The sequence below is a fragment of the Crinia signifera genome, chromosome 4 (genome assembly GCF_055691185.1).
Source record: "Crinia signifera chromosome 4, ASM5569118v1, whole genome shotgun sequence".
Lineage (NCBI taxonomy): Eukaryota > Metazoa > Chordata > Amphibia > Anura > Myobatrachidae > Crinia > Crinia signifera.
The window spans coordinates 88,122,702-88,136,485 of record NC_139220.1 but is presented as its reverse complement, the minus strand read 5'-3'; the positions used below and the strand labels follow the sequence as shown (position 1 = coordinate 88,136,485).

The 13,784-nt window shown below is 48.0% G+C and overlaps 1 protein-coding gene across 2 annotated transcripts in view; it reads left to right on the top strand.

The window, feature by feature from the left end:
• RAD50 (RAD50 double strand break repair protein) overlaps window positions 1–13,784 on the top strand; it is a 120,322-nt gene that overhangs the window by 66,971 nt on the left and 39,567 nt on the right. For both annotated transcript variants that reach the window (XM_083181966.1, XM_083181967.1), the window contains exons 23-24: window positions 7,274–7,359; window positions 7,815–7,957. In XM_083181966.1, the coding sequence (XP_083038092.1) occupies window positions 7,274–7,359; window positions 7,815–7,957 (229 nt within the window). The remainder of the gene's footprint in view (window positions 1–7,273; window positions 7,360–7,814; window positions 7,958–13,784) is intronic.

Sequence of the window (13,784 nt, the reverse complement as noted above, 5' to 3'; positions counted from 1 at the left end):
GGAAGGAGGTGAACCTCGGAGGGCTAGTGTGAGCGTGATGGGGGAATGGTCTGATCCCACCATTTGGTCTATGGTAGCATCTAGTATCAGGTCCAGGTGTCTATGGCCCACACAGAGGTAGTCGATGCGAGAGTAGGAATTGTGGGGGTTCGAGTAAAAAGTATAGTCCCTATCCGCTGGGTGGAGGAGACGCCAAGAGTCAATCAACTGAAAGTCGTGTAAGACTGACCTAAATTGCCTCGCCTGTTTCAAAGGGATCCTAGATGTCCCAACGGAGGAGTCAAGGGCTGGTTCTAAGGTCCAATTAAAATCTCCGCCCACTACCAAGACACCTTCTATGTAACTCTCTATGGATTCCAGGCTATTTCTGAGGAAATATATCTGGTTATGGTTAGGGAAATATAGGTTTACAAATGTGAACACTTGTTGGTCTATGGTGGCTTTTACCATCACCCCTCTGCCATCTCCTATCATCCTTTCTGTTATATCACTAAGCCTGAGGTGTTTGGCAAACAAGATAGCTGTCCCACTTGATTTTGCTCCTGAGTAATTGTTAAAGAAACCAGTAGGGAAGTGTCGGGAACTGAGACGTGGCGAAGCTCCCTTCTTAAAGTGGGTTTCTTGCAGAAACACCACTTCTGCCCTCTCCGTATGTAGTGTGTGTAAGAGACGTGATCTCTTTTCAGGTACATTTAAGCCCTTTACATTATTGGACCAAATTTTCAACTTAGCCATTGTGAGTAATGTTGCACGTGAGCCGTTGAAGGGTTACCCTCATTACCTGTATAAGAGAAAGGGGAAGTGGGGAGACAAGGGAAACACAAAAGGGAGATATAACCTAGTAAATTCAAATTTGCATATGGTTTAGCTGAGGTAGAAAACATATCAAACAAATTGTTCAGGCTGCTTGCCTGAAGAAGAAAGTACAATGAAAAGTACAACAGTGACATTTTCAAGTGGTAGTATTCTGCATTTAGAGCCATGGGCATCTACCAGTGGCCCACGGTCTCAACAATTTACAGCAGAACGGGGGTGAGAGGAGGGTAGTGAATGTGTCTTCATAACTTGACATATTATTATTATATTTAGGGGAAACCGAGCTAAGCTCGGTCGGCCATTTCACCATGCATAAGCGCAGGATAGTTCCGATGGTTCGGCAGTAACATAAACCAGCAGCACCGATGCTAGGGGACCATCATCTGCATGACTCACAACATCTCATGAGATGAACGCTCAACGGGAGTTATTAACCAGGGGGAAAGAGAGCATGTAAAGGGGTGACAACATTATCAGCTGATATGTATCTTAACATACTATATAACGCAACCGAAAAAGGATATGAATTCAAGTGAGGATCCATATTGTTCAAGTGTCTCTGGGTGCCTTTCCAGACTGGTTAGAGTTTGAGCGGCCACGGGGCTTTCCAGCTTTTTTCCAGGTCTCTCTCCGTGGCTGATGGAGTACGGGAGGGGTAAGTGGGTCTAACCAGTTTGGCAACTTGATCAACGGTAGTCCCAGTGATTTGCAGAATTGGGGCACGTCGTCGTATTCCTGCAACACAATGCGAGCTCCCTCATGCATCACCTGAATACTTAAGGGGAATCCCCAGCGGAATCTTATCTCTTTTTTCCGGAGGGCGTCTGTTAGTGGTTTTAGTAGGCGTCTCTGTTGCAGGGTGTGCCATGACAAATCTTGGAAGATTTGGACCTGATATCCATTGAAGTCTATGTTCGGTACCTGTCTCGACTTGCGCAGGATGTCTTCCTTTTCATGGAAGTAATGCAGTCTACAGATTACGTCACGGGGTTTCTCTGTAGGAGAGCCTTTAGGGCGGAGAGCTCGATGGGCCCTATCAAACAGGATCTTTGCATTCGGAGAGGCGCCCAAAAGTTCATTGAATATTTTTGTTAGGGCATCTATGATGCCTTGGGGCGGGATGTCCTCCGGGAGGCCTTTGATTCGGAGATTATTTCTGCGCCCCCTGTCATCCATATCTGTGAGTCTGCGCGTTGCTTCTGCGAGAGAACGGGATTGACGTGATATCAGGTCATGTAGATCAGAAATTTTGGAGTCAACATCGTCTGCATGTTCTTCCAACTTGTCCACTCTATTACCTATTTGGGTCAGGTCCGTCTGTATGGTTGAGATTGTAGATTGGAAAGCGTCTTAGAGACGGTTTTCCGTTGATAGTAAGTCTTGCTGAAATTCTTGGCGAGACGGAAGGGAGCGTAGCTGTGCCATTAAGGCTGTCATGTCGATGGGTTCAGCTCCGGGATGAATTGTTGGGGCATGTTGCCCTTTTTCTGCAGTACTGGTATCTGCCATCTGTGTATCTATCTCCTGTATAGGTCTAGACGTGGGTATGTGGTGATCGATGTCTGGCGTCCGGAACAGGGAGTGGAATGCTCTCGCTTGCGAAGGTTTGGGTGTGGAACCGCTGTGCTTTTTGTGAGAGTGTCGTTTCGTCATGTGCTGGGGCAGACAGGTCCAGAGTCAGGATTGCATTAGTGGTATAGGAGAAATGGCCGGGTGATTTCAACGTAGTGACACAGTACACATTCCCCTCAGCGTGGTAAGGTTAGTCCATGTTCACGGTGTGAACAGTAGCATAGAACGGAGTTGGGACAACTGTAGTCAGTAACGTGCCTGCGGCTTCATGACGATGAATTTCTGGCCCACCCGCCAAGCATGGTCGGCGCCGTATAGCAGGTATTTAGTTATCCAGGTATATAGCGTGCAGCAAAGGCTATTTATGGGGGAGGGAGGTGATTGGTTGTTGCTCCACAATTTTGTTGGACACACCTAGGGCTGCGTATTTCAGGGTATTGGCACTACAGCGTTATTCAGGGGTCTCGTTGTTGCAGACAGATGTGCCTAATATTAAAGTCAGCAGGCTGCTGTTCAATTATGTGTGTGTCCCTGACAGGTAGTAGCAGCTCTGCCAGATTTCAGTGGAGGTGGCACAGTGAGTAGTGTGAGGGATTCACAGGTCCAAAGGGCAGGGGGACAAGGGCTAGTCTGGTAATACCCTCAGTTGTTAAATATATTCTCTGCACGTATAGTAAGTGCTGGCCAGAGAGACATTAATTGTGGGCTCAGTGTAATCCAAGATGGCCGCCGCAGCTGCAGCAGCAATGATCCCAGGGCCTCTTACCTCCCTGTCTGCGTGTAGCAGACTTCCAGAAGTGGGTTGTCCGGCTGCAGGGGTACACCTGAGGTATGTCAGGTTGAGGGTGGGTGGTTTTGCGCCGTCCCGGGTACCGTTCGGCCGCAAATTCGGCCGTGGAGCCCGATCGCGGGCAGGCCTCCAAAATCTAGGTCCCGGCTTCTCCGGGCAGGTAGGCCGCAACCCTCCGGAGCCCAGGGAAAGGTCTCCCGGCTCCGTGGCTCTCTTCCCCTGTGTCCCCGGCGTCTGTGGAGCTGCAGAGGGGGCCCCTGATGTATAGCAGGCTGGGGGTGTGTGGATCAGCGCTGTCCCAGGTCCCGATCGGCCGCGACTTCGCCCGTGGAGCCCGATCGTGGGCAGTCTTCTAAAATCCAGGTCCCGGCTTCTCCGGGCGGGTGGGCCTCAACCCTCCGGGGCCTAGGAAAGGGTCTCCCGGCACCACAGCGCTCCTCACCCGTGTCGCTGGTGTCTCTGGGGGGTTGGTAGTGAGGTGTGAGGAGGATTAAGGCACAGTAACAGTCTTTTTTTGTGCTTTTTAGGCAGGAGCTAGTAATAAATGCTGCTGTCCCTTGCTCCGTGCAGGCCACGCCCCAGGAGGCACTATTTTAAGGAGATTTTAGACCGGAAACTTGACAGCTCTCTGAAATCTATTTACACAGAGGTAAGTGTATTGTTATGTTTGGCCATGGAGGTTTGCTGGGTCAACAAAGCAGTCACAATGTGAGCCTCTTGCTGAAGGCCTGCACGTGGAGAGGCCAATAGAGGAGTTGATAGTTTCTCTGTGTGAAGCTTCCAGGGATATCTGTTCTCTGGCTTCCAGGTCATCGGGACTAGTGATTTCTGTTCTTACGCCTCTCTGGCTATGACAGTGGCAAGTAGATTCTGAATCCAAAAAGGCAGCAGAAGCACTGCAGTTTTAAGGAAAGGTCCTGTTTTTAAAGGAGTTGGATATATGGCTCTCCCAGGCTATTGGGGTAAGTCTACCTTTTTTGCCATCTGTGGCCCCTGCCCTAGAATAGAATAGCTCTAATAGCTCAAAAGAATAGCTCCAAGGGGCGATTTCCACACTGCTCCTAGCAGGAGTGATAACTCCAATTCCCTTGCAACCCAACGACAACTAGGCTTTTATTCAAGCCTTTTTCCTGGTGACCTCATTTGCCCTATCCTACAATTAAATCATCTTAATCCTTTCTTGCTAAGATACAAATTCAAGATGGAATCCCTTTTGATCCGTAATTGCAGGGTTGGATAGGAATGAGTTTCTTGGTATCAACTAATATCAAGGACCCATATTTACACTTTGCCATCTACATTCTTCACCAACGTTATCTGAGATACACGTTGAAGCAACAACATTAATTGTTTAATGTCTTGCCCTTTTGGCCTGTCTACGGTGCTCAGGATGTTTATGAAGGTCAGGGCAGTAATTATGAAATTGCTCTGTCTGCAAGGAATGGCAATGATTCCTTATGCTCTGTCCTACTTAGTCTTCTCTTTTTGAACCTCTGGTGGAGTTGAAATGTTTAACTTGGATGGTTGTCCTGCTTCTAGCTTTGGCTTCTGCTAGGAAATTTTCAGACTTCCTAGCTCAGTTTTGCCATCCTCTGTATTTAATAATCCATCCTGTTACAGCGGAAATGTGTACTAAGCGGTGTTTTCTTCCAAAAGTCATTCCAGCTTCCACATAAATCAGCCTATTGTGGTTCCTGTCTTCTCAGATCATTTTCCTTTGTCTAGGTCTCTAAACGTTGTACCTGCGTTAAATTATTTTTTGTTGATAGAACTTCTTCCATGCAGGAATCCGATTTGCTGTTTGTCCAGTATGATGTTGCTCGGCCAGATTGGCCTGGTTCCAAGCAGATGCTGGTGCATTGGATTCGTCTTCCGATTAAACAAGGTTACCTGGCCGCATTCAAAGTTCCAGCAGTGGTGAAAGCTCACTCCACTCGCTCAGTGGGACCCTCATGAGTGGCTGCTCATGGGGTCTCTATGAACCAAATATGTAGAATGGTTACATGTCAAGCCGCCAGACCTTTTTTATTATTATTACAATTTGACTGTGTCGTTCTGCAGGGTTCTTAGTGCTCTCCTGCCCTCCTTGGGAGCTCTGAGACATCCCCATTGTAGTATCACTCCAGTGACCCCTGCTGGATGAAAGAGAAAATGGGATTTTGGTACTTACCGGCAAATCCTTTTCTCTGCATCTGCAGGGGACACTGGACACCCACTTAGTGCTGTTCCTTCTTGCCTTGGTGTTATATGATATGTTATCTGTTTTTTCTCTTTCAAATTATATATTCTTTAGTCTTTTGTGTGTGTTCTTGTTCTCTCCCGCTTTCATTATTTCCCAGCTCTCCTCGGGCTCTGTTACGAAGGCTGGCTTGTAGGAGGGGTATAGAGGTTGAGGAGCAGTCACGTTGACTATAATTGTTAAAGTGCTAGCTTCCAGTGACACCCAATCTATATCCCATTATAAGTATCACTCCAGTGTCCCCTGTGGATTCAGAAAAAAAGGATTTACTGGTAAGTAGCAAAAATACTGTTATACATTTTACTATATTTTCTCTGTCATTGTACACGTTTCCATACGCCATTTATACCCCAAGCGTGCCAGTCTTTTAAAAATAACCACATTGAAATCCTTATGCAAAGACCATATAGGTAACAACATAAAGTAGATAACCCCAATTGCTCAGATATATGTGCCTGCTATATATGTGCATTGATCTGAGTAGAGATTTTAATTTGCATTACTAAACTTTTCTTATTTCCCCCAAATATCTCCCAGTTTCATGTGCATGTGCCCCCTGTAACATCCCCAATTATACTGTAGCACTTTGATTGATACAGATTTATTGGATGTTCCCCGGGCTATATTCCTATAGGTCTTTCATGTTAGACCGTACTAGAACACTAGACCGTCCTCCAACCCCTCCCCATCAACTTCTTATAGAGAAGACAGTGCTCTGTGCACTACCGGTAACTGATACATTTAGTTACCCCTTCATGATCAGATAAGTGTGAATACAGGCATAGATAGTCCTTCCGTGGGGCAGCCATCAAGTATCATGACTGATCCAACAGATTTAAAGACAGTTGGCAGATAGTGCTGCTCCGCTTCCACCTGTTCTTACAGCTTTGATGGCACGTTGCTGTTTGGAAATTAGGATATATATTTTTTATGTTGAACGTTTAGCAGTGAGTGAACATTCTAAGCTTCCCTCGCTCCAAAACCATCCATGTTTAAGAATTGGCCCACCTGTAATGCACCTACCCTAACTTCAAATGATTAGAATTAACATTTAATGTTTTTTATAGTTTATACCACTTAGACAGGACATTAAAATGCTCATGTTTATATTTAATAAAGAAACAGTGCAGGCAGTAAATCCTGGGTACACACTGGCTAATATATAATACTGCTTTCACATTGCAGAAATGGGTAATGACACGGTATTCTTAAATGGGACTTTAAAACGGGTCTGAGCCTTGAGACCTTTCACATTGCAGGTGAAAACCGTTTTAAAAATCATTTAATACCATTCAAACATTCAACCCGTTTAACCCCCAAGGGACACGTTTCAAGCCATAGAAATAGAGCTGTTCAAACTGGCAAAAAAACGGCTTTAAAACGTGTAGGACTCTGCTTTTTAACCGTTTTGAAATACCGGTTAACTCTGGCACTTTCACATTGCAGCCTTAAACGTTTTAAAATGGAAAAAAAAACGGCAATATACCGTTTTAAAAGTGCGATGTGAAAGGGGTATCAGTTGTTCAATCAAATGGCCAATAAAGTACACCTCAATTCTGTTGGCAGATGTGTACCTCTTCTGTAAATGAAAGCAGATCGAGTCAGCTGTGCAGCACACTGAATGCCATTATACTGTATCTTCATATATAATGTATTAGCGCATCTGTCTGTTTATATGGGTGGGTACGCTTACTCTGGAGGGCAGGTAGCACAGCTGGGTGTGCTGACCAACGCGTTGTGTGGCCGATCAGGAAAGTGTGTATACTTAACTGGATCAGCCAGCATAAGGTGGCATTCTGGCCAACTAATTATTGCATTAATTAGACTGAACATTTTTATTTTACCGGTTTTTATAGAGCTATAATGAAGTTCCATAGCATGAAAATGGAGGAGATCAATAAAATAATTCGTGATCTTTGGCGCAGCACATACAGAGGACAAGGTACTTCACCGTTATACTTTATTTATTTTAGTTACTTATACGTATAATTAATCCATTTCCCACAAGACCCAGGTGCTTGCAAAAAATTGTAAATAAAACATAATTGTAATAGTTACAGGCACATTTGATCTCTATAAGAAAAGGATCATGAATGATAATGGTAGGAAATAAACAGTGAAGAAATTAGGATTTGTTGCATGTTTTTGTAGTGTTCACCTATGCTGCACAGTACCTATCATAGTAACACTAATGGTAACTTTTCTATGTTAAATGTATGCCATTTCCAAAATCCATGTTTTGAATGAGAAGAATAGTTGGAGCCATTTTATGTCGTATCAATCAATAAAGAATACTTTGATTACTCATATGATTAATTTCTAGAAATAAAAAATGTGAAATGAGCATTCAAGAAACATTATAATGTACTGACTCTGAACTATATGTGATATCTTCAGACATCGAATACATTGAGATCAGGTCAGATGCTGATGAAAGTGTGTCGGCTACAGATAAAAGAAGATTGTACAACTACAGGGTAGTGATGATAAGAGGAGACACTGCGCTGGACATGAGAGGGCGCTGCAGTGCAGGGCAAAAGGTACACAGACTACCATTTTCTGGTGTGACTTATTTGTACAGCTAAGTACATATGTTCCGAACTAGTATTATGCACCAAAAACATGTTGGAGCCGGACGTCATGGGCACAGATTGCTGGAGAAGTTTTTCATCTGCGATTAATTTATTTTGTGTGTATGTGAATGGTGGCATGGCTGAATGTATGTATCATAGGACGACAGTGTCTAGGTTGATACCAAATGTTTGACATGCACATGTCGACACATGAAAAGATTGCCATGAGTTTTTCACCTTTTTCTTTTTCGTCCACTAGGGGGCACAGGAGTTCACGCTGGGTATGAGAGGTGAGGTAGCAGAGCGTGCACCAAAGGGTTACAAAAATGTACCCAGCATGCTCCCTGCCTCCCTTCTCCCTCATAACCCGCCCCCTGACCCTGGGTCACCAGTTTTTTCTTTGGTGCCAAGGAGAGAGCAGCACCATTATCGCGGCTGTTAGAACAGCCATGGGTTAGAGCTGCTGCGGCGGGTGCTCTTTTAGTGAATCACCGGCAGCGCAGCTCCATCACTCGGCGGCGGCGACGGCAGCGCTGGCGACTGGGCTGGGGACTTCCGTCGCGGGACCCTCTCTCGGAGGCTCCCGCATGCTGCACTCCGTCCCCGGGCAGGTAAGCGGCGGTTCCCTGCTTGCAGGGAGCCGCCTCTAGCAGCGATCCCCCCCCGTTTGTATGGGAGTCAGCGGGGGGGCAGGCAGTGGGGGTCTGGACTGCTCCACCTTTCCACTAGATCACCAGGGACAATTAGTCAGGCTATGTCCCGGGGGTTGATGCCTGAGGGGGAGGTTAGACAGCCTGGGAACCTACAGCCATACACATTGGAAATGTTGTATATTGGGCCTGGTTAGTACTTGAGTGGGAGACCACATAGGAACACCAGGTGCTGTAGGTTAGTCCCTCCCCCACCCCTGGGGAAGTGCTGAGGCTTGCTCTCTGATTGCCCCAGGTGTCCCAGCTCCTCGTTAAGGTCCTAATCAGCAGCCATTCTGGCACTTGCTGGGTTTAGAGACGGAGGCTGCTGGGATTCTCCCCCACACCCTGCTCCTGGAAGCCTGGTGTGTGTGTAGTATTTCTCCTCTCCTGCTGCTGGCTGGATTGTTGAGCTCTGCTGATGTCTTCTTTCCAAGGTGACCCAGCTCCTCATTAAGGTCCTAATCAGCAGCCATTCTGGCACTTGCTGGGTTTAGAGACGGAGGCTGCTGGGATTCTCCCCCACACCCTGCTCCTGGAGCCTGGTGTGTGTGTGTGGTATTTCTCCTCTCCTGCTGCTGGCTGGATTGTTGAGCTCTGCTGATGTCTTATTTCCAATATCATTGGAAGCTTGAAGACAGCCTGGGATCTACAGCTAATGCTGTATATTGGGCCTGGTTAGTACTTGAGTGGGTGACCACATAGGAACACCAGGTGATGTAGGATTGCCCCAGGTGTCCCAGCTCCTCATTAAGGTCCTAATCAGCAGCCATTCTGGCACTTGCTGGGTTTAGAGACGGAGGCTGCTGGGATTCTCCCCCACACCCTGCTCCTGGAGCCTGGTGTGTGTGTGGTATTTCTCCTTTCCTGCTGCTGGCTGGATTGTTGAGCTCTGCTGATGTCTTCTTTCCAATATCATTGGAAGCTTGAAGACAGCCTGGGATCTACAGCTAATGCTGTATATTGGGCCTGGTTAGTACTTGAGTGGGTGACCACATAGGAACACCAGGTGCTGTAGGAGTATGGAGGGTGTAAAGGTTAGCATTACTGCCTCACAGCACTGAGGTCCTGGGTTCGATTCCCACCATGGCCCTAACTGTGCGGAGTTTGTATATTCTCCCCGTACTTGAGTGGGTTTCCTCCGGGTACTCCGGTTTCCTCCCACAATCCAAAAAAAATAAATAAATATTTTTGCCCCAGGTGTCCCAGCTCCTCATTAAGGTCCTAATCAGCAGCCATTCTGGCACTTGCTGGGTTTAGAGATGGAGGCTGCTGGGATTCTCCCCCACACCCTGCTTCTGGAGCCTGGTGTTTGTGGTATTTATCCTCTCCTGCGGCTGGCTGGATTATTGGGCTCTGATGCTGTCTTCCTTCCAATATCATTGGAAGAGATGAAAGTTTGAAACACTGTCACCATTCATAGTATTGGCTTTGCATATACGGTGTCTCCTTTTCAGCTTGCTGAATTGTTGAGTTTATCTGCCCATACCAAATGGCTTTGCTAAAGCTTTGTGGGTAAGGCTGCAAGTGTGTTGCTTGGGTGTCAGTGTTGTAACTGCTGGTGTTTTTTGTCTTTTATCATGGACAGTATGCCTAAGGCGAAACCTGGCAAGGAGACTCCATCTCCGATGCAGCGTACCTGTAGGGTATGTGTGGACATACTCTCTCGGCAGAAGGAGGATATCTGTTCCAGGTGTTTGGCCCTTGAAGCAGATCTTCTGCCGCCTTCACAGCAGGAACCGGCCTGGGCTTCGACCTTGACTCAGGTATTGACATATTGACCGCTTGTCAACTCCTTACCTCCTGCGCCCCTGCCCCCTGTGCCCATGCCCCCTGTGGCAGTGGCCAGCACCAGTGTTGGGGCAGCTCCTGCTTATGTAGAGCCCCCTTGGTGGCAATCCTTTGCACAATCTGTGCAGGGGTTGACGGCTACTCGGGCGGGCAGGGATTCCAGGAGGCAGTGTAGGCAGCAGAGTCTCCGCGTTCTGATTCGGATTCCAGCTCAGTGGCGGAATCCGCAGGGGCCGATGACACTTTGTCCTCAGCGGAGGTAGAGTCTCTGATGCAGGAGGTTAAGGCAGTCCTCCAGAGGGAGGATGAGGCTCCTGCCCCTAAAAGTAAAGACCTGCTTTTTAAGCGTCTTAAGAAAGTATTGGCCCAGCTCCCGCCTTCGGCCCTCATGGAGGATTTATTGGAGACTGCGTGGTCTCAACCGTTTAGAAGGTTCCAGCTTTCCAAGCGACTTACTACTTTTTAACCTGTTCCTCCCACAGAGAGGGCTAAGTGGGAAAATCCTCCCCTGGCGGATGATCATGTTGCGCGATTAGCTCACGCTTCAGTACTGCCCATTTCGGATTCTGCATCTTTGAAGGACCCCTCTGAGAATTTCCTCAGGACTGCTTTTCACAGGCAGGGGCCATTAGGTGTACCACGCTTGCCGCGTCATAGGTGGCCAAGGCAGTGTCTGAGTGGGCGGGCAAGGTGGAGAGAGGTTTGTCCGACGGCACTAGTCCTTCCTCTAGATTTTCCTCATCCACTAAGGGAGCCAAGCCCTGCACCAAGCAGCCCTGGGCTACCAGATGTCCAGTGGCTAAACAGGTCAGGGAGGTGGTCTCCAGGGGCTATGCCCTGACATTCCGGTTCCCCCCTCCTCAGTGTTATTTTTGCACAGGTCTTCCAAAGGACCCAGCGAAACAAGTGCTACAGCTTTCCATCTGCTCTCTTTTGGACTCGAACGTCATTGTTCCAGTTCCTCAGGAGCAGAGGGGTCAGGGGTTCTTCTCCACCCTATTTTTGATTCACAAACTGGATGGTTCTCACCGTCCTATCCTGAATCTGAAGTCGCTCACTATTTTTCTGCGAGTGCCGAAGTTTCGCATGGAGTCCCTGCGTTCGATCATTCTCTCACTGGAGCCAGGGGACTTCATGGCCTCGCTAGATATACTTCACATCCCCATCCGACAGGAACATCAGCACTTTGAGGTTCGCCCTTCGGGTCGAACACTTCCAGTTCAGGGCGCTACCTTTTGGTCTATCTACGGCTCCCAGGGTGTTCACCAAGGTGATGGCGGTCAGGGCTGCACACCTGCACCGGCTGGGGGTTCGGATGATTCCATACCTGGATGGCCCACTGATTTTGTCAAAGTCCCCAGACCTACTACGGAGTCATTTGCAGGTCGTGATTACACTTCTGTTATCTCACGGTTGGAGGATAAGCTGGAAGAAATCTTTTCTTACTCCTTCCCAAAGGACACTTCACTTGGGAGCTCGGCTGGGCACTCGGTTGTAGAGGGTATATCTTCCAGAGGATAAGATCCACTCCCTTCAGAGGAAGATTCATTCCCTTATAGGTCACAGAAGGGTCTCAGTACACAAGTGTATGGTGGTGTCTTCGACATGGTAGAGTATACACAGTTTCACTCGCGCCCACTTCGGCTTTACACTCTCAGTCAGTGGACAGGAGATCATACTCGTCTAAGGAGTCAATTGATCACACTGCCCCTGAAGGTTTGCCTGTCTCTCACATGGTGGTTAAAGACAGACAACTTGTCTCAGGGCCGCCCGTTTTGGATTCCAACCTGAGTCTTGCTTACCACGGATGCCAGCCTACGGGGCTGGGGAGCGGTTTACAATTCTCAATCTTTTCAGGGTCGCTGGACGGCTCAGAAGAGTCGCCTTCCGATTAATCTCCTGGAATTGAGAGCAATCCTTCTGGCTCTTCAGAGGTTGGGGTCCCTCATCCGAGGGTGCCCTGTAAAGATCCGGTCCGACAGCACCACGCCTGTGGCCTTTATCAACAGGCAGGGCGGGACATGCAGCAAAGGAGCGATAAAAGAAGTCTCCAAGATATTCAGGTGGGCGGAGAAGCAGATTTCTGCAATCTCTGCAGTCTTCATCCCAGGGGTTCTCAATTTTGAGGCAGACTTTTTAAGTCGGCAGGATAGTGTACGCATTCCCCCTGTTTCAACTCCTACTTCGCCTTCTGTGGAAGTTCAGGAAGGAGGGAGGAATGATGATCCTAGTGGCCCCAGATTGGCCCCGTCGAGGTTGGTACGCGGATCTATGGAACCTGTTGGTAGCCTCTCCTCTGAGTCTACCTCTGCGTCCAGACCTAATTTCACAGGGGCCATTCCGACACCCGGACTTGAGTCGCCTGGCTTTGACGGGCTGGCTGTTGAGGTGTCCCTCTTTAGAAGTTTTCCGGGCACTTCAATCGTCTCCTTTCGAGCCTCTGGAGGAGGTGGATCTGAAATGGCTATCCTGGAAGGTGGCTTCTTGTTGGCTATTTCCTCAGCACGAAGGGGGTCTGACATGAGTGCATTATCATGGAAACCGTCTTTTCTGGTATTTCACCTGGACAGGGCGGTTCTTTGTACCAAACTGGATTTTCTTCCAAAGGTGGTGTCTGAGTTTCACCTTAACCAGGAAATAGTGGTGCCTTCTTTTCCAGGTTCTTCTGAAGCTGAAGCTTCATTTGATGTAGTCCGTGCGTTGCAGATTTATCTTCGCAGGACTAAGTCAACTTGTAAGTCGGGTTCACTGTTTGTGCTTTATGGGACCAATAAGAGGGGCTGGCCCGCTTCCAAACAGTCCTTGGCGAGATGGCTCAGATCAGTGGTTCGCCAAGCGTATCTTTCCACACTGATTACTCCCCCGGAGGGGATTACGGCACATTCTACCAGGTCTGTGGGTACATCCTGGGCCGCTAATCGAGGCGCCTCGGCTGAACAGCTCTGTAAGGCGGCTACTTGGTCCTCTTCCCAGACCTTTATCAAGTTTTATGCATTTTGATACCTTTGCATCGGCTAATGCACAGTTTGGTAGACATGTGCTTTTCGCACCCGTGAGGGGACAGCTTTAGGACGTCCCAGCCTGAACTCCTGTGCCCCCTAGTGGACGAAAAAGAAAATAGGATTTATGGTCTTACCTTGATAAATCCCTTTCTTTGAGTCCATAGGGGGCACAGGACGCCCTCCCAGACGCACCTGGTAGCGGGGCTTCCTATGTAGGAAAGTTCCATGGCTTTAGGTCCTGTATGCTATGTGGGTGTGCGTTTGCTCTTCCTTCTTCTCTGGCTCTGCTCCTACCTTGGGCTTGCTAACGAA